General features: G+C 40.1%; 1 protein-coding gene across 7 annotated transcripts in view; it reads left to right on the forward strand.

Annotated features, from left to right (window-relative positions):
• usp32 (ubiquitin specific peptidase 32) overlaps window positions 1–20,835 on the forward strand; it is a 60,176-nt gene that overhangs the window by 27,096 nt on the left and 12,245 nt on the right. For all 7 annotated transcript variants that reach the window (XR_008573143.1, XR_008573145.1, XR_008573147.1 and 4 more), the window contains 14 exons: window positions 122–183; window positions 254–356; window positions 1,463–1,628; window positions 2,749–2,831; window positions 4,972–5,106; window positions 6,671–6,791; window positions 9,487–9,641; window positions 9,926–10,007; window positions 10,848–10,922; window positions 12,060–12,198; window positions 13,526–13,631; window positions 13,809–13,982; window positions 15,329–15,503; window positions 15,575–15,726. Coding sequence is in view for 2 of the 7 variants with exons in the window: in XM_054794170.1 (XP_054650145.1) it covers window positions 122–183; window positions 254–356; window positions 1,463–1,628; window positions 2,749–2,831; window positions 4,972–5,106; window positions 6,671–6,791; window positions 9,487–9,641; window positions 9,926–10,007; window positions 10,848–10,922; window positions 12,060–12,198; window positions 13,526–13,631; window positions 13,809–13,982; window positions 15,329–15,503; window positions 15,575–15,726 (1,728 nt within the window). In the remaining 5 variants the exon portion in view is untranslated. The remainder of the gene's footprint in view (window positions 1–121; window positions 184–253; window positions 357–1,462; window positions 1,629–2,748; window positions 2,832–4,971; window positions 5,107–6,670; window positions 6,792–9,486; window positions 9,642–9,925; window positions 10,008–10,847; window positions 10,923–12,059; window positions 12,199–13,525; window positions 13,632–13,808; window positions 13,983–15,328; window positions 15,504–15,574; window positions 15,727–20,835) is intronic.

The raw sequence follows: 20,835 nt of genomic DNA on the forward strand, positions 1-20,835 counted from the left end.
AGATCTCTCGCTTGTCAAACGTCATATCCGGTCACATTGGTTTATTGTTCACAACCCTGGTACTTACTGTTGTGCTGTGTTTTACCTACGTGCTTTGTACTGCTTGCTTGTCTTGGTACAGGTTTGCCACATTGTTCTGGGGCTCAGACCTGCTTCTCCAGAAGAGGAAGGGCAAATTATCAGGTACATAAATCATCTTTGTACTGACACTCGACTTTAGAATGTTGAAATGTTGTGTATTTCGTGTCAATAGGGGTTGGCTGGAGAGGGAAAACAGACGAGGGCTGCAGCATGGCCACAGCTGGTTTCTCATATCTACACTATGGTGGCAGCAGTGGAAGGACTACACTAATTATGTAAGTCATATTGTAGCCATATTCCTCAGTAGTGGCCCCCACTCCATTGAAACACTTTAACATTTTAATCATGAAATACTATCAACTAGGGGTGTCATGAGACATGAAAGATACATGAGATTGGGTCTACGAGAACAAGACGAAACAAGATTTTACCATTACTTTTAAGTAAAATGAAAAAATATATGACATTATATTGCAATCTACTAATTTAATTTCTATTATGTCACCTTGCATTGCTCCTCACAAGGCTACACTCTTACACACTGTGTGTATACTAGCAGTCACGCCTCCACACACTGAGACAAAGGGACTGCTACACCTAGCGTTAACTTTTCCAAAGTCTAAAACAAAAACACAGCAGTAGTGGCGGCAGCTCCAATATGTAGCGTTAACCTTTCTTGGTGGTGGCCTGAGGCATTGTGAGTGAGTGTGTGGTGAAGCTAGTCGCTAGCCGGCTAGTAGCTAGCTGTTGTGGTGTGGCGAGGTGACGCCAGTAAAGTTCTTCAGCGTAACAATGTTGATAACAATAATAATAACAATGTCGCTGTAGCTTGGTTGATATGCAGGTCACATTATGTAAATGGAGCGTTGTTGACGCTGTTTGCAGTTTTTTTCAGAAGGCTTTAAAGGCGGAATAGGTGCATCCCAGTACATGTATTCATAGGTGCCTCTTTTTAGTTGATTTGATATCTTTAACGCACAGAAAAGAGAAAGACGTGTGTTCACGTAATCCACAAAGAAATTGTTGATGATGGACAAAATTCCAAAAAAGGTGCAATTTTCCTTTTAAATAATCACAAGGACTCCAAATAAGACTAGAAATAATCCACAAAGTCAGAGAACTTGCAGCAGAAGAGAAGTGATGGCACAAGCAAACAGGTCGTATAGCACAAATGATCAGTGGGGTCAGGAGTGGGAGGAGTCCATCATGGTCTACTGTAGTGTGAATATGACCACATCACCATTTTCCATCACACAGACAAAGGTCTGCTTTAATGTGGCATATTTCACAATGCCATTATATACAAATTAGAATTATCAAAACAAAACAAAAAAACATCAAAGTTGCATCCTACATAACCACGCTGTTCTTCCCTGCCCAGGAGCCAAAGGGCGTTGCTGTGGAGCAGCAATCCATCCTGAGCGCACTGCAAAGTCGGATGTCAGCAGCCACGTCTGCAGACAGATTTGACGGGCTGGGAACCATGAGCCCTGTAACCCAAATATCTTTGGATGCTATGGCAAGTGCATCAGATGCTACAGAAATAGGTCAGTCTTTAGACTTTTTCTTGTTTTTTTTGCCTATTTTTTTTGTTGCTGTTTTCCATCTTTATTTGTCCATTTGACCATGTACATGGGAGAAAATGCTGGTTGATCAAATACTGTGTATTCATCTTGTCAATGCTGCCAAATGTTGTCGGTATAACTGAAAGGGGACATACAGCACTGCATAACGATAATTTTCTCTGATTTTACTGTATGTCTGAGAAGCAGCGAACATTTGTTTGATTCTACTGTATAAACTATTGACATTACTCCATCCATTTTCTATACCTCTTCTCCTCATTAGGGTTGCGGGGCATGCTGGAGCCTATGACATTACTCTTAAATTCCAAATAAAAAGATTGTCATTTACAGCATTTATTATGGATAACAAAAGATGGTCAAAACACAAAAACAAAAAAGCTGATGAACTTACTTTCTTTGTATTTTTTAATGTACACAGTGGTGGTTTATTCACACAAAGTATTTGATGAGTGTCCACAAACAGATCCAAGAGGAAAGGAAAGGGTAAAGGTTACTAAAATAAAATTGGGCCCGATGATTTCCACAATAAGGAAATTGCAGATACAATCTCGGAATTGGCCAATAAAAATGGAATTTACTTTTAAATGCGGTATCTGGCGTAAATTGACATGTGAATGAAATGCTGTCTTTGTGAAAAGAAAGGACATTTGTGTGAGGAAGTATTTTCCCGGCGGACCTCTCAATCCTTGCGGAATCTCATCACCCCCCGACCTGACACACTGGCAAAAGTTGGCGAAAAAACTTGGAAATTCCAGTCTTATGGAGTGTCAGTGGAAACTATCTAGGTTAGCTTAGTTTAGCAGAGCATGCTAGTGCGGCTGTGTGTGTGCACAGCTCAGGCTGTATGAGTGTGATTACACTGTGTTGTGTTTTATCTCTCGTTAATGCAAACAAGGGTTTTACGATGCCTGCTGAGGTCTTGCAAGTTCTGAGTGAAATACAAGCAAATTGAAGGAATAATGGCTTTCATGTCTTTTATTGACAGCTGACAATATAACAGGACAATAGCTACATGAGTACTATTAAAAGCTGCTTAGGATGCATGGAACAATAATAATGAGCTTTTTTTTTTCCCCCTCAGCCAATGGGCACCTCTCCCATCAGGCAGCACAAAGGCCGGGGGCCATTGACAATCAGGCTTTGGTTGCAACTGAGCCTACCAAGGTAAAGGATGTGTGTGTGCATTTGTGTGTATGTTTATCTCCGCCAAGCACAGCGCAAGCGCAGAGCTGAGGTTATGTTTTTGCTGCGGTTTATCTGTTTTTTTGTGTTCAAAATAACTTACTTAAAGATCTGAACGGATTTAGATGAAATTTCCAGGAATTGTCGGAAATGGGATATTGAACAGCTGATTACATTTTGGGAGTGATCCGGATCACTGCCTGGATCTAGGAATATTTTTAAAGGATTCTTGACATTGCAAGATTCCTTTTCGGCATCCGTGCATGTAACTCCACAAAAGATGGTGTTAGCACTTGGAGCACTTGGAAAAAAAATACACCAACAGGTGCTACAAAATATCAATCCAAAAAATGTAGCATTAATATTTTGTTGTAAATCACAATATGGGGGGGAATATGCCGCTCGGCAGAGGTCTGCGCTCTCCGAGTGCTTCTTTGTTGCAGCTGTATTGCAGGTATATTTATACAGTAGACGCCCCTCCAACGTAAATAATCCGTTCCGAGAACCTTTATGTTATAGGGTTTTTATGTTATACGAAGCGTAAAATACATGTAAATAGCCTAATCCGTTCCAAGATCCTCCCAAACTCACCCCTTCGGCACTTCAAAATATTCAAAGTCTACCAAATATGGTGGGAAAATATAAGAAAACGTTAGCATAAACATAGTAGAGTAACATTCCAATATAAAATAAGGTAATAAATAAGGTTACTGTAAATGAATAAAACTGAAAAACAAAAACAATCTTACCGTTCACGAGATGTCTTGATCAGGAGCGCAAGTGGAGGCAGGAAGGAGGAGAAGGACTAGCCTGAGTCGAAACGCGACTCAAAGAGTCTAAGAGTCAGCTGGCCTCACAGACAAACACACACGCACTACACGATAATGCTGTGTGCAAAATTTTAATTTGTAACTTAACTTAATTGTTTAAGTTAGTTTAAGGGCGACTACGAAGAGGAAGGGAGGTTGAAGGGAGAAGCCTGTCTCTCACACAAACTCATGTACATGCTGTATAAGTCAGCCAATGAGATGAGGGCGGAGGCAGTGCCCCGAAAATCAGCCAATGAGAGTGTGAAGCGTCAGAAGGCGTCACCAAGTGTTAGTCTGAACTTGCACCGACTTGAGGCATTAATAAAGTTGATTGGAAAAAAAAAACTTGCACCTACTTGACACTTTACGTTATATGGAATTTCTTCCGTAATACAATGCAAAAACTTTACATAAATTCTTTACTTTCAGTGGAATTTACGTAAAAGGAGGCTTACGTTATGCGAGGTACTACTGTATATGTATAGTTATCTTGTGATTTATTTGAAAGTACACTACTATCTGACAGAGAGGTTGACAGGTTGAGCTACTGCCACCCTAGAAAAAGAAACATTGACTGTAATTCAGCAAAAACCTTTGTGTGGGATTGCGTGGGCTCACAGAGTTTGAACTCGCAAAATAACGTGGATTCGGAATTGGCAATCTGAAAAATGACATTGACAAAAAAAAATTGACATTATAAATGTAGTGAGTGACATCGCCAACCAGAACAACAAACTGTTATCCAAATTGAATATTTTATAGTATGCTCATTTATATGACACAGTCTGAGATCTGCTGCTGAGATCTCTGCAAAGAACTTTTATTCTATGTACAGTGCGGCAAAAAGTACCATAATTTTCTGGTGTATAGACGTCAGTGCAGCTAATATGTGGTCATGTTCTAATCTTGTGATATCTCCTTTACTTCAGAACTACTACTAATCGTTCAAATACTTCTACCCATAATGCATTACCAACAGCAGAGCAGTTCATTGCCCAATGGCTGCTATGGGTGCCGGGTAGCCATGGCAGTGGTCATATTGAGATCAACATTCCAATAACAGAGGCTACTTGAAGTCATAAATCAATTATATCTACTGGAATCAAAAGTTTTAAAGTACATTATTTCAGAAGGTTACCCATAAAGGTTATAATGCAGAAATTTTAAAGGACAAAAAAATTGTTGTTTTTGCCCTAAAAAATGACACCACAGCAGAAACAGAGAAGTGTAATTAAATGTGCAATACATGTTTTTCTGTAATTAATGAGCATTGTTTTCATGTATACATTTAAGTTTGTGCTTTGCCCCTGCAGGCTCCGACATTGACCATGGAGGGTGGTCGGCTGAAGCGCTGCTTGCGGAATGATCGAGACTTTAAGATTGTGCCAGAGCCAGTGTGGCGGGCACTTTACCACTGGTATGGTGCCAATCTCAGCCTGCCACGACCCGTAAGTGAAGGTTGCACACCTGTGCTGCACTTGCTTTTATTTGATGACTTCTGATACTTATCAAGTTCAATTACTTTGTGCAATTGTAACCGGATGTTTACATACACTCACCAGGAACTCTCAAACCCTTTTAGATGGAAAAATAAACTGAAATCATGTGATTATATGTGGTCGCCATCTAAAACCTTCCAACATCTCCTTACGCTCATCCGGGGTCGGTTTGGAGGATCTCACCCCCAACCTGGATCTGCCTGAGGACCATTTACTCTGCTTGGGGGGTGCTGATCCTCTTCCCAGCCTCTTCACACTCACTGAGAGTAGAAGATCGAAGCCTGATGAAGCCAGCAGAACTACATCATCTGCCAAAAGCAGAGACCCAATCCAGAGGCTACCAAACCTGTACTCTCTGTACATAAAGGCTTCCAACAAAAACAAAAAATTAAACCCACATACAGCTGGCAATGCAGATCAAACTCTGGTAGTATACAGACCAAATTAATGGATTAAGAAAATAATCATTAGTTGCAGCATTAGTCACAACACTGATTTTATTATGTTGCTGTTTGATGTGTGTGGTAAAAAGCTGTGTGCTAGCATGAATTAACTTGAGGTTGTGCAACATAAAATATGCACATTAGCGCTCAATAACGTCATCGAACCCTTACCTTTTATGCATTCCCACATAGCATCAGCATTTGGGACCAAATATGAGGTGAAAGAAAAAGTGTAAAAATACAGCATAGTAGTCTGTCTGTCTGCAGCGTGGGAGAAAGTTGGCATGCGCACAATGGTGGGTTCAAGGACCGTCTCTAAAATGGGAGAAGTGGCCGCGTTCAACACCATAAACATTGAAAAAAACTATGGGATTTGTAACTATATTATTTTTTTAAATAAAATAATGGCCCATCTTTCCTAAATTGATATGTATTTACATAGAAAAAAAAGTTTAAAGCGTTTTTTTAAGCATTGCACCTGAAACTTTCCACTGTCCTGGTCCGGTTTGACACACGTTATATTTATTTATTTTTATTTTTTTTTTATTTTTTTTAATTGACAAACGTTTTTTTTTGTTTTGTTTTGTGTTTGTTGACTAAATCAGGAATAGAACTTATCACATAATACAAAGGACTAAAATGTGACCAAAACAAGAAGCATTTTCGTCCATAAGACTAAGACTACTGTAAAAATAAGATAGCTGCCAAAAACAACACTAGTGCCCACAGTAGCACTCGTCGAGAAGAGGGATACGTACAGCACTTTAATTTCAAAGTCTCCACATTCACCCTAGATTTGTCGGCAGTCTTTTTTTTTTAACAATTACCTCACGGGCTGCGATTACTCTCTAAATAGGGACAAAAGTTACTAAGGTGGCATCACCGATCCTTCCTGCTACGTCTTCTTATTCTATGGTGCGTTATGTATTTATGAAGAAGGGTGAGCAGGTAGCCCCAAATAGTACTGTAATTGTGACGCAAACAACACTGTCATGTCTTTTAATTTCAATCAGCAAAGAGCAACACCTCACAATGACGAAGATTTGGACCTTTAACCTTCATTCATACAGGTCATCTTGGATAGCAAGACTGCCCAAGCAGAACTGGAGCTTTTCCCTTGCTACCTCCTCTTCCTACGCCATCAGTCAGCCACACGCTCCTCTTCCCAGTCCAACATCTGGCTCAATATGGGTAAGACCAGTCCACAAAGGTTACCCTTTCCATAGGTCAAGTGGGCATACATTCATCATGGGCATGAATGCTAATAATGATTTATTTGAACCATTCTTTTTCTAGGGTGGAATGATTATGCCATGTACATCTTGCATCAAAATTCTACATACGGTCTTAAATAGTGATGAACTTACTTATTGTTTACTTAAATCCAGACCTTTTGGGGGGCCAGGCAGTGTATCTGAACTTATATGCATAATTTTAACCCAGCATACATGAGAGAACATCTAAAGCAGGGTTGTCCAAAATGTGGCTCAGGCCATTTTTTATTGGCCTGCAGCACATTCTAAAAGTATAAATTAACAAGAAATGTGAAAAAAACATTTAAAAAATCAGCAGTCATTTTATGACAATAAAGTCTAAATATTCTGAGAAAAAAGTTGGAGTTTTAACAAAGTTATAATTTTACGAGAATAATTTTAGAATATTATGAGGAATAATAACGTCATTCTGGTAGCATAAATTTTAAAAAAATGAAAGGAAGATGTTTTTTTCATAAAAAAAAAACACTACTGTAATTTTATGAAAAACAAAACACAAAGTTGTAATTTTTGGAAAATTAAGTTGCGGAAAATGTTACAAGAATAAAGTCAAAATGCTGTGGCAATAAAGTCATAATTACAAGAAGAAAGTTGCAATTGTTGGAAAATTGAAATTCCAGCAGCAGCTCCAATTTAAAAAAAAATTAGGTTTTAGTAGAGTTGTCAATCGATTAAAATATTTAATCACGATTAATCACATGCTGTCTATAGTTAACTCAAAATTAGTCGCAACTAATGGCTGATAGAAACTTTTTATCTATAATAAGTATACATTTTGAAAGGTTATTTTAAAAAAAATGTAATACAACTATCCACATGAGACTATATAATATGTTTGCTTTATGCAAATTTTTGTTTATTAAAAATACTGTTTTATAACAGCACAAAAAGGACCTCAGTGTATAAAAAACAAACACAATGTACAACAAGTAGAAATTGGTAAGGTAAACTGTCCATCACTCAAATATCATTCTATTCAAGCAAATAATCTCACAAAATGTGACTAACATAAAGGTTTGCAAAATCACCCAAGTGGTAAGTGAAATGAAAACAGGGATTTAGAAAGATAAATATTGACAACGTACAAAAAATACAGTGCTGAAAAACAACCAATAGTTTATAAAAGTAGGACTACACCCATATACTGTAGTGCAATCAGGCTATAGCTTACACTTGACTTCCAAACACTCTTTTACACACACACACACAAAAAGTCTTTTACACACACTTTATCACACTTTTCTTAGTCTGGCTACTTCAACGAAGTATGTCATATTGACTAACACAGTTATAGCACAAACACTAATCACTACTGCCATCTTATTGAACGCTGTGTGTGTGCTCACTCACTGCCGCCTTTGTCACATTGACACAAGCCCCCAAATAGCTGTCTTTGGTTATGCCTGCCGGTAACTACCACCTCCTAACCAAAGTTTTAGCTTGCAGTTCAAAGCAAAACATCAGTTGAGAGACGGCTCGCATCGAAAGAAAAAAAAAAGAAAACACAGGGTAGTTGGGACTTGCAGTGCTCTAGAATCTTCTCTCTGGCGTTTGAGACTTGACGTACTCCAGTGATAACTCAACTCACAGTGACAGTAGATACAAATAAAATTGGTCTTGTGGAGAGAGCCATCTGCCAGGGCTTTGAAGCTAAATTTACCATTCAAAATACCCTTTTCTTTCTCCATTTCTGCTCAATATTTGTTCCCGCTTGTGGCTCCACATCCACTGCCACACCGCTGCGTTTCCATGGGTAAAACAGGACGTGCGCAGGTTAATTACGTATACGAGAATTTCCATTAACTTGTTATTAACGTGTTAACTTTGACAGCCCTAGGTTGTGGAAAAACGTATATTATGAGAATAAAGTCAACATACTATGGATATTAAGTCATAATATTACCAGAAAAAAAATTTACTAAGATTATTTTAAGAAGAAAGTTTAAATATTTGGAAAATTAAAACAAAAACAGCAAAAATGGGGAAAGAAGAGCAAAGAGCGGAGTTGTTACTAATAATAGGCTTTTTCACCAATATCGCAAAGCTGGGATGTACTTTTTTGTTGAAATGTATAAAAGTCAGCATTCATCCATCCATTTTCTATACCGCTTCTCATTAGGGTCACGGGTGTTAGCTGGAGCCTATCCTAGCTGACTTCGGGCGACAGGCGGGGTACACCCTGGACTGGTCACCAGCCAATCTCAGGGCACATATAGACAATCATTCACACTCACATTCATACCTATGGCCAATTTAGAGTCGCCAATTAACCTGACCTGCATGTTTTTGGAATGTAGGAGGAAGCCGGAGTACCCGGAGAAAACTAAAAGTCAGCATATCTTCCAAATTATTAAAGTGGCAAAGTTACATCCTTTCATTTTTCACTATGTGGGCTAGGCCTTGTTTGGACGTCCCTGATGTAAACTAATGTCAAGGAAAAGGAATGGTTGAAAAAAAATGTAAGGACCCAAAAATAATGTCAACAGTTGAACACAAGTGCCCATAGTAGAAACCTGCTGAGATTGAGAAGTAGGTTTTGACAGCCTGGATGATCTTTCTTGGCCTGCTTGAATGGTAAAAGGTCTTTTTTCCCTCCTCCATGTCTTGATTAGGTAACGTGCCATCCCCTAACATTCCTCTGAAGCGGGTGTTGGTCTACACAGCCTGCTTTAGCCGTATGGCCACCATCAAGGACATCCATGTCTACCTGTCTCAGAGGCTTCGCATCAAGGAGGAAACCATTAGACTGTGGTTATATAACAGTGAGGTAAGTGTCACTCTCTTACCTTACACATGCTATATTGCTGTCTTTTACTTTTATCATTGCTCTTACTGTAAATCAGATTTGTTTGGGTATGGAGGATTCGTCGTTTAATTTGCACAATTCAGTGTGTTTACAGGTAAAACTGAGCTTTTTGTATCGAGTCAAAGAAATTGAACTTGTACTATTATTTCCTGTTAGCCTTCTTAAAATGCTCCCAAAATGGCTAGTTCAATGTCCGCTTAATGGTATTCCTAATTTCATTTTTCCCCCCCACTTTCTTTCTGCAGAACTACCTCACGCTGCTGGACGATGAAGATCATACGCTTGAAAATTTAAAGATCCAGGATGAGCAGCAGCTAGTTATTGAAAGTAAGTCTGGACTTCCCTGCAGAACCAACAAACAACCTTTTCTGACCTTCAACTCAATCTTCCCTGTTGGCCTCAACCTAAAACAATATTTTTCGCCTAAAAATAGTCTCTTAGAGACGAGTTGTTGTATATTTGTGGGGTAGACATTTATACAGTGATGAAAATAAGTATTTGATTTGTTTTGTGCGTTTACCCCCTTAGAAAATATGAACATTACACTATTTTTTATGGGAGCGTTATTTTAACAGTCAGAATGTCAAATAAAAAATAACAAGTCATTTTTGCTGACTGTGCTCCCTTGACATCATCACTAGCGATTGTGGGCTTCTCCCTGACCTTTCTACCAATCATCCTTACCCCACCAGATGAAAACCTGCATGGAGTTCCAGAGTATTCCTGCATGAGTGACAGATAGCTTTGCATACGGGTGCTCCTTAAAAGTACATTTTAGAAGCTTTTAGTGAAATCTGAGCTGGTAAAAATATTGTTGAACCCAGCAGACAGCATTCTGGTTTGGAATATTCCATGTATGTCACCAAAGCTGCCAGATGATGTTTTTACTTCACACGGACAGTCAAAAATAGCTGTGTGAAGCCTAAACGTTTCATTTATTTTATTTTGACTTTTGGTAACTTGTCTTAAAGCTTCGCGCACAACAGAGGAGTGGTGGTGATGTTTATTGGAAGATAATGCAAGTGTAATAATGCAGCAGCTAACTTTGTTATTTCAAACATTTATCAGGTTACATTCAGGCTTGTCAATATGCTATTTTGTCCTTCTTTAATAGGTGTGTCAATAACACATTTCTGGCATTTATGAACACTTTCTTGTTCTCTATAGTCAGGAACAAAGACATGAGCTGGCCTGAAGAGATGTCTTTCATTACCAACAGCAGTAAGATGGAAAGGCATAAAGGTAAGAAAACATACAGTGTGTTATATTTTACTCCTCACAATGATTTAATGTCGTCACTTCCCTTTAACTGCTAGTGCATACACACTGGTTCCTCACTTTTCATTGTGAATTCCTTCACAAAGGTCAGACAAAAACTGAAGCAATTTTTCACATAAGAAATTATGTGAATTAGAGATGCATGATATATATATATTTTTTTTCAAACTGATACCGATAACTTTCTGCTTCTCAAGACTGATATGATACTGATAACTTTCTGAGAATTTTTTAAATTTTGATTTAACTGTAGTTTGTGCACATCTGGAGGTAAGGACTGGAACTAATTTTGATTTGTCCAACTGTACTTGTTGTTGTTGTCCTAATCAAATATCATGCCCTTACTACTACCACATCACTAACTACTATCAGGTGAACCAGAGTATAGGGCGGGGGGGGAGGGCACCTGCTGTGGCCCAGCAAAGTGCGCTATACTTTGACACATGCTCTGAGCAGCCGGTGTGCCGCTACGGATGTCAGGAGAACCGGAGTATAAAAGCAGAGGAGCCACCAGTCGTGGCCCAGCAAGGTTCACTGTATTCGGGCACACACTCCGAGCAGCCAGTGTGACACACATGCAGTTCTCTGGCAAAATTTTGCACTTTTGAAACGCCGCAGCACAGCAATTTGGTGTTTCAGGTGGCTGATAAGGTTTTTTGCTAGCTCGATGTTTTTTTTTTTTTTCCTTCCTTGTGGAGCATCTGGTACAACTAGCAAATGTCTTCATCATAAAGTGAATGTTTGTTTACAAGTGAGCTCAGGAAATTACGACAGGCGTCACAGGCAGGAGAAAAAATGAGCACTTGATTTGCTCACTCCCCACAGTACGGGTAATCTCACCCTATTGGAGCATTTCTTTTTAATTATCGGTTGTCTGTGCTAATTTTAATGTTATCGGATGTATCGGTATGACGGTATCGGTAATTCAACAAAAGCTGGGGTAGTGGTTGAAAACCAAGGTTTGACTGTATTGGATATGGATGTCAGTGTTTCCCCTAAGTTTACAGTTTAATATGAATACAATATATATAATATGAATGCTCCTTGTCTTGCAAATCAGCAGCAAATCTTTGCAACATAAATGTCCTTTCTTTCCAACAGTACCCACAGAGAAAGGAGCCACTGGCCTCAGTAACCTTGGCAACACCTGTTTCATGAATTCGAGTATTCAGTGTGTGAGCAATACCAGGCCTCTCACAGACTACTTCATCTCGGGGAGACACCTCTATGAGCTCAACAGGTGCCATTTGAGTTTTTATGCCATTTCATGGCATTTTGGTGTGGAACAGTAAGCCAACGCCACCTTTCGGTATGTACCGAAGTCAGTAAAAAAAAAATACATGATGAAGAGCACAAAACCATATATAACTGTCACCGGACTATAAGTGGCGTTTATGATGGAGCTATCATCAGAGCCATTTATTTTTCTTTGATACATTGCGATGCGGACATTGACAATTATTAATCGATTCATAAATGTCAATAATTGATGCTGGCGAAACAAAAAAACGGAACAAAAACACGGAAAGCGGAAGTGCCGCCCGGACAGTTTATGGTGGTGCACCTAAGTCTAAGATGCCACCAGAATGGCTGAGTGTAAACTCCGACCCGCACCCTCTGGATTTAAAGGGAGCGTCTGGAAACACTATGGCTTTCACATAGTTGAAAAAAAAAATGAGCTGGACAAGAGCCAGACAATATGCAAGCTTTGTCATACAAGCTGAAAATATTTTGGGAACACAACAAAATGAGAAACCACATAGCATGTTTCCAACCGAACCAGGAGGAACAGCAGCCAGTTGCTGCCAACCAGGTAACCATAGAGCAGGTGATAACTAATTAACCACCCAACTCGGAAAAGTGTTTCTGCTGGTTATTTATAATATACTGATGTCTGCAAGCATTATTCTTATATTAGAGCCACTGGTACAGAAATCTATATTTTGTATGAAAGCTGTTTTTGACTTTGCTATACAGCAAAAATATTATTTTGTCAGATTCTATGCTCAGGATTTTAGTTTGGATTCAGAACTCTGTTATTTGTGAATTATGGCAGATTTTTATATGTTGGTTACTCAGATTATGCTGAAGTTTGTTAATTTTATACATGCTGCTACTGGTGCACTTTACTTTTCCTGCGGGTTCTGTGCAATGGGAAATATGTTAGTAGATGTAACCTCCCAATTATTGAAAGATAATTGAAGTAATTTAATCTGTTTCATGTTTATTTTAATTGTGGATCATTACAAATATGCTTTGTTTTAGTAGTACACCGGGAGTAAAAAGAAATTATATATAGAAAGAATTATGCATGAAAAAACTGACAAACTATCGATCACAAAAAAAAAGATGCATCGATAATCGTTTTAGCATCGCATCGCAGGCCTCTGAATCATAATCGCATCGAATCGTGAGGTGGCCACAGATCCCCACCCCTAATGTGTACCGTGTGGGGAAATGGAACTGAAAGTTCCATACAGTAAAATATGATTAGGAATACATGTAGTGGCATTGTTGTTGTTGACATCATGAAGGTGCGTTTGTAGTCGTACTTATTTGTCCGACAGATCCAACCCCATCGGCATGCGAGGTCACATGGCGAAATGTTACGGTGATCTGGTGATGGAGCTGTGGAGCGGGACACAGAAGAACGTGGCTCCACTCAAACTCAGGGTGAAACTAATTCTTCTCCATCTCCACAACTGAACATTCATTTTCATCTTCTGTCATTTTACTTTGGATGACCTTTTTTGGTGGCAAATGGTGGTCTTTTGCTTCATAACTCCCAGTCACCTTGGTGACTTCTGCATTGTTCAGCACCTTTTGAAAACTAGCCTGCTTCCTTTTCAGTGGACAATAGCAAAGTATGCTCCTCGATTCAACGGCTTCCAGCAGCAGGATTCCCAGGAGCTGCTGGCATTTTTGCTTGATGGCCTCCACGAAGACCTAAACAGAGTCCATGAGAAGCCGTACGTGGAGCTCAAAGACAGCGATGGGCGGCCCGACTGGGAGGTGGCCTCTGAGGTCAGACACATTTTTATGACATTGTCTCTCTTGGATGACATTTCAATAGTTTGACTGCCACGTACTTGATAAAATCCCACCACAAACCACTGTTGAAATGAAAATTAGTTTTTTCAGTCATGGCTTTATGTAGTATGTGTGTGTTTATTTTTAATATGGAACTTATTATTATTATATGTATTATTTATTATGAATGTTATATAAAACGTATCCGTAGTGAATACAAACCTTAACTCCTATTGTAACACATTGTTATACTGCCTTAACATACACTAGGTCCCCAACTTACAAACACAATTGGTTCCAGACAACCGTTCTTATGTCGAATTGTTCTTAAGTCGGGGAAAAGGTAATATTACCGATGATATAGGTACTACATGTACGTGTATACATATACAGTATATGTGTATGTATGTAAATATGAGTTTGGATGCAGTAGTAATATTAAACGAGGATAATTAATGAAAATAACAATAATAAAAGTGATATAATAATACGTAATGATAAATGTTATTTACTTTTGAAGAGGAGTGGTCGAGCATACGTCGTCGTGGTGGAGTTGGAGGAGGAGTTATTGAAAAAAAGGACAAATCGTCGTCGTCGTTAGACTCTTCTAAAAGAGCTAGTGTTCTGTGGATGGTGTGGAATTAAGCAGGCCTATTAACGCTTCATAAACTTTAATCACACGCTCTGTCTGGGTTGTATAATTTTGTATAACTTTCCATTTAGCTTTACACTGTATCTCCCCAGCCTAACTCGTCCTCTGTTGGTCCCATTAGCTCTAACGCTGCCTCTGTTCGTCGCATTAGCAGTGTCACAGTGCCCTCTACTGGTCAAGCATGTACAGTAGCAGTATAAATACTGATTGAGCGACTACAAGGTAAAATAAAGTAAAATATAGACCAGTCGGTTTGTGTTCGTATCCGCAAATGTTCGCTCGTCGGGTGTTCGTAAGTTGGGGACCTAGTGTATTAAGTTATTTATAAATTAATAAATGGTACATGTGGAATACAGGAAGTAAACAAACAAATGTATTAGCAATTGATGGAATGGAAATTGAAAGGGGGTGGAATTAAATAAGCTTTTCTTCTTCCTATTCCTTTTTGGACATGTAGAACTGTGAATTGTAATACAGTATATGATGTAACACGTATGCAAGTTCAAAAGAAAATCAAACCATTACCAAATAAATATTATAAATGAATTCATTTACATTCAAACCTCTCCACCACCATGGGCAAGACCAAAGATCCTTGTACGTGAACACTGATGGTGATGTTTGCATCAGTTGGACCAAAGAGGCAAATCATTGTGTTCAAGGTGTGTGTGTTGCTCTAAACTGTCAGGCATGGGAGAATCACCTGCGCAGGAACCGTTCTATCGTGGTGGATCTGTTCCACGGTCAGCTCAAGTCCCAAGTCAAGTGCAAGACCTGCGGTCACATCAGCTCACGTTTTGACCCGTTCAACTTCTTGTCCCTGCCCCTACCGATGGATAGCTCCATGCATCTGGAGATAACGGGTAAGCGTATTATACCACTTGCATTGCAGCTGTGTTGGTGATTAACAGATTGCTTTGTTGTGTTTTTCCAGTCATTAAACTGGACGGTTCCACTCCTGTGCGCTACGGCTTGAGGTTAAACATGGACGAGAAATACACAGGACTCAAGAAGCTGCTGAGCGAACTGTGCAGTCTGAAGCCTGAACAGATTCTTCTGGCTGAGGTTCATGGTGCCAACATTAAGGTACTGACATACTGGTTGTGTATTAAACACAGACAAATACTACGCACTACAGCCTGTCTGACTGTACTGGACAAATTAAGGGTCTCAGCACAAAAGACAAGCATAAAAGCCCAAAATGAATACAGACTCACCATTGGTACAAGCCTGGAGTTGCTTTTCCGGAGAGAAGATGATCACACGTGTTACAAAGGGCTAGTATTAAAGCACAGAAGCACTGTAGAATTAAAGCAATAGAAGCACTATTGCTTGAACTTTGTACAGACAGGTTGCTTGACAACCTTATCTGCTTGCTGCAGCTTGCGTCACTTACTGTAGAAGACACACACACACATACCCTAGACCAGGGGTCACCAACGTGGTGCCCGCGGGCACCAGGTAGCCCCCAACGACCACATGAGGTGCCCGCAAGCCTGCTTTTCCTTCAGGTTTTCAGTTAATAATGTGAGAACACTAGAAAGAAAAGTATTCTGAAACATAAAATGTGAGTTGTGGATACCAGCATTTTGTGAATGTTTTGGTAAAACAAGCATATTTGATCTGTTTGGGTTGAAATAAGGTATGAAAATCATTTCAACAAAAATGAGTAGCTCGTGGCTGTTTTCATTTTCTAAAAGTAGCTCTCGCAAGAAAAAACGTTGGTGACCCCTGCCCTAGACTGACACAAGCTGCAACCAGTCAGAAGCAGACATACAGTATAGCCACACCACTGATACACGTAAGAGCGCGCTCCCACTCATGTGAGTGTGGAACCCGAGTATAGGATATTGAGTAGTTACTTCCTAGTTCGAGGCTTCTTCCTCCAACTCTAAAGTGGATGGACTGAATCGCCAGCGCTGAACTTTGTGACATCTTCCAGACAATTTCTTCACTAAAGATTGGAAATACAGAAAAGTGTGTCCAACTGATGTCTTCTCAGAATAAACTAACTCAAACGTTTCACGCGCTTTTTTGATGTTTTGGGAGTAATGGCATTAAAAGTAACGGCGGCCACCACCAAAGAGTCAAGTCTTTTTAACTGTTCTTTTAAGTGCCCAATGAGAACCGATTCGCCGATGAAAGAATGTAAGATATCGATTCTCATCGTTCACCTGAAAGAACCGTTCAAAGTACCCGACTCATTTGCAAACATCACATCTCTAAGACACACAAGGCAGACATATAAACATATTTCAAAAACGCAACGCAAACGAACGGAATCATTCTTTTCTATGATAACTAATTACATTTATGAAGGAGCAATTCCCTTACTAATTTACTACTTTTTGGAGAAAGTAGCTAGTATGGAGCCATATGAAAGCAAAGTTTTGTAGTTGTAAAAAATCCAATTTAAACTGAAAATTAAAGTTTTTATTTTTGAAAAATACATTTGTGATATATAGGTACAAAGTAGAGATGCGTAATATCATTTTTTTCTAACCAATAACTTCCTGCTTTTGAAGACCGATATGATACAGTTAACCGATTTTTTATCTACTTTTTTATAATTTAGATTTTGTGCACACCTGAAGGTAAGAAGGTTTCGAACAAATTAGGATTTGACCAACTGTACCTGTTGATTTGTCCTAGTCAAATATATTGACATTGCTACTACCATATCACTACTATCAGGAGAACCAGAGCATAGAGGTGGAGGGAGCCACCTGCTGTGGCCCAGGAAAGTGCACTGTATTCCGACACATGCTCCAAGCAGCCAGTGTGACACCACAGAGGTCTCTGGCTAACCTTTTGCAATTTTCAAATGCTGCGGCACAACATGCGCCAAGTGTGGTAGCGATGTGGCGTTTCAGGTGGCTGATAAGGTTTTTATTTGTGTGCTCTATGGGTATTTTTCCCCTTGTCGCAGACCATTTGGTACAACTAGCACGCAAAATGTCTCAGTGAACATTTGTTTACAAGTGAGCTCAGGGGAAGTTACGACAGGCCGTTAACGTCACTGGCAGGAGAAAAAAGGAGCACTTCATTTGCTCATCCCCACACAATACGGGTACCTCACCTCATTAAAGCATTTTTTTAAAAATGATCAGTTATCGGAGTTATCGGAGGGGCAAAGATGGCGCCCTCCGTGGCAGACGTCTCTGTGACACTCTCCCGTTTTTTTTCTATTTTTTGCTATTTTATTGTTCATTTTGGACATTCAACACACTCACGCAGTACATTACAACAGAGAGACACTTTTGAACATCGGCAGGGTTCACCATGAACTTTCATTTAGCCTCTCAGACTTTGCCTTTCTTCTGCGCCGGGAGAACGCAGCAGCTTGCGGGCCTGGTGAGCTGAATACCTGGCGAGCAAAGCATCCAAGGCGTAAACGAGGCAAGCGGGCCGGCCTGCATGCTAGGCTAAAAGCTAGAGCGACTAGGCCACCGCTACAAAGCCTGCTGCTCGCCTACGTCCGCTCTCTTGAAAACAAGATGGACGAACTAAGAGCAAGGATTACAGCTCAACGTGAGATCAGGGAATGCTGTGTGCTCACCTTCACAGAAACCTGGCTGACGGAGGATATACCGGACTCGGTGATCCAGTTGGAAACATTTGCTGCTTACCGGGGAGATCGGACTTTAGCATCTGGTAAACACAGACTCACCTCTCATGGTGACATCAGCTGATGTGCGCAGGGTTCTGAACAAAACAAACCCACGAAAAGCAGCAGGCCCAGACAACATCTCAGGACGTGCACTTTGGGTTTGCTCATCAGAGCTAGCTGATGTGCTTGCTGACATATTTAACCTGTCGCTTGCACAAGCATCTGTACCGACCTGCTTTAAGTCCACCACCATAGTGCCCGTACCCAAGAAGAGCAACGTGACCTGCTTGAATGACTATCGCCCTATAGCACTCACTCCTATTGTTATGAAGTGCTTTGAAAGAATAGTCATGACCCACATCAAAAAGAGCATCCCGGCGGCAACTGTGGACCCTCTACAGTTTGCATACCGCCAGAACTGGTCCACGGATGATGCAGTCAACACTGCCATCCACACAGCCCTTTCTCACCTACAGGGCCAGGACACATATGTAAGAATGCTATTTATAGACTATAGCTCTGCTTTTAATACAGTCAGCCCCCACAAACTCACAGATAAGCTCCTCACACTTGGCCTGTCTCCCTCCCTCTGTAACTGGGTGTTTAACTTTCTCACAGGCAGGTCCCAGTCAGTCAGAGTCCACAACCGCATATCCAGCTCAAGAATTGTGAGCACTGGGACCCCACAGGGGTGTGTGCTGAGTCCGCTCCTCTACACGCTCTTCACCTACGATTGCGTGGCCTCCCAGAACAACACCAGCATCATTAAATTTGCGGATGACACTACAGTCATCGGACTGATCACTGGTGGTGTTGAAACATCATACAGAAGAGAGGTGGCGGACCTCATAGCTTGGTGTTGTGATAACAATCTCCTTCTCAATACAGATAAAGACTAAAGAGATGATCATTGACCCAAGAACAAGGGAAAAGGAGCCGCATAGACCCCTGTTTATTGGTGACACTGAGGTGGAGAGGGTGAAAACCTTCAAGTTCCTTGGCACACACATCAGCGAGGACCTCACCTGGTCTCACAACACCCACCAAATTATGAAGAAGTCCCAAAGGAGACTGTACTTCCTGAGAAGACTGAGGAAATTTGGCATGTCCACCAAAATCCTGAGTTGCTTCTACAGATGCACCATCGAAAGTGTCCTTACCGCCTCCATCACTGTTTGGTACGGTAACTGTACAACACGTGATAGGAAGGCACTCCAGCGGGTGATCAAGACCTCACAGAACATTGTTGGGGCAGCCCTCCCATCACTGCAAGTCATTTCTAAAACTAGACTCCTACGCAGAACACACAACCTCGTCAAGGACAGCACACATCCACAACACTCATTATTCACACTCCTACCGTCAGGCAGACGCTACAGGAGTTTGCAGTCCATTAATTTGTTTGTTTGTATTAATGTCTCTTCTGTTGTTGTTGCTTAATTTATTGGTATATATGTTTGTTTCTATGTTCTTATTCTTTCTTGTGTTTTCTTACTTTTCTTGGGAGAATGAACACAATAAGATTTTCATTGCATAGTATAACTGCTGTTTTACTATGCATATGACAATAAAACTCTCTTGAATCTATTTTTAATGTTATCGGATTTATCGGTATGACATCATAATTAAAGCCCGATAATTATTGTGCACCCCTAGTACATATATAAATATTTTTCAAAAATATATTAATTCCTAAATCATGCTGTTTTGTGGTTGAATATTCAAGATTCAAGAGTTTTATTGTCATGTGCATAGTAAAACAGCAGTACTATATACTATGCAATGAAATTGTTATTCTGTTCATTCTCCCAAGAAAAGAAAGAAAATACAAGAAAAAGAATAAGAACATAAGAAACATTAATACCAATAAATTAAGCAACAACAACAGAAGAGACATTAATACAGATAAATAATACAAATAAATAAATAAAGTGCTATGAGTGTGTGCGTGTGTTGCGTGCGGCGTGTGTGAGTGCTTCGTTGAGGAGCCTGATGGCCTGTGGGTAAAAGCTGTTTGCCAGTCTTGTGGTCCTGGACTTCAAACTCCTGTAGCGTCTGCCTGACGGTAGGAGTGTGAATAATGAGTGTTGTGGATGTGTGCTGTCCTTGATGAGGTTGTGTGTTCTTCGTAGGACTCTAGATTTATAAATGTCTTGCAGTGAGGGGAGGACTGCCCCAACAATGACAATATGGCTATTAGTCATTGCATATGCATGTTAAAACAAATTGTACCTGCAAATTGTACCCATCATAAAAATGGCTAAATGAATGAAGTAAAATATAAGGCATTCAGAAGACACATTGAAAGACATTGTGATGATATGTAGTATTGTACACTGATCACTAGGTGTAAGTAATTTTTTGTGTAATGTTGGGTGAGACACACAAGCACCAGACTTCATGGGCGGAACAACAGGCTTTTATTACAGCTTTGAATGATCTCACAATAGTCCCTCATAAAAAAATCCCTAATAAAAACACTGCTGTTGCTGCAGTAACCCACGCCAAACTAAAACTCGAACTGTGAACCCCTAAAGTCAGTTCCTTTTCACCTGCCACTCCGCTCCCCCGGGGAACACATCGAC

This window comes from Dunckerocampus dactyliophorus, chromosome 12 (genome assembly GCF_027744805.1).
Source record: "Dunckerocampus dactyliophorus isolate RoL2022-P2 chromosome 12, RoL_Ddac_1.1, whole genome shotgun sequence".
Classification (NCBI taxonomy): domain Eukaryota; kingdom Metazoa; phylum Chordata; class Actinopteri; order Syngnathiformes; family Syngnathidae; genus Dunckerocampus; species Dunckerocampus dactyliophorus.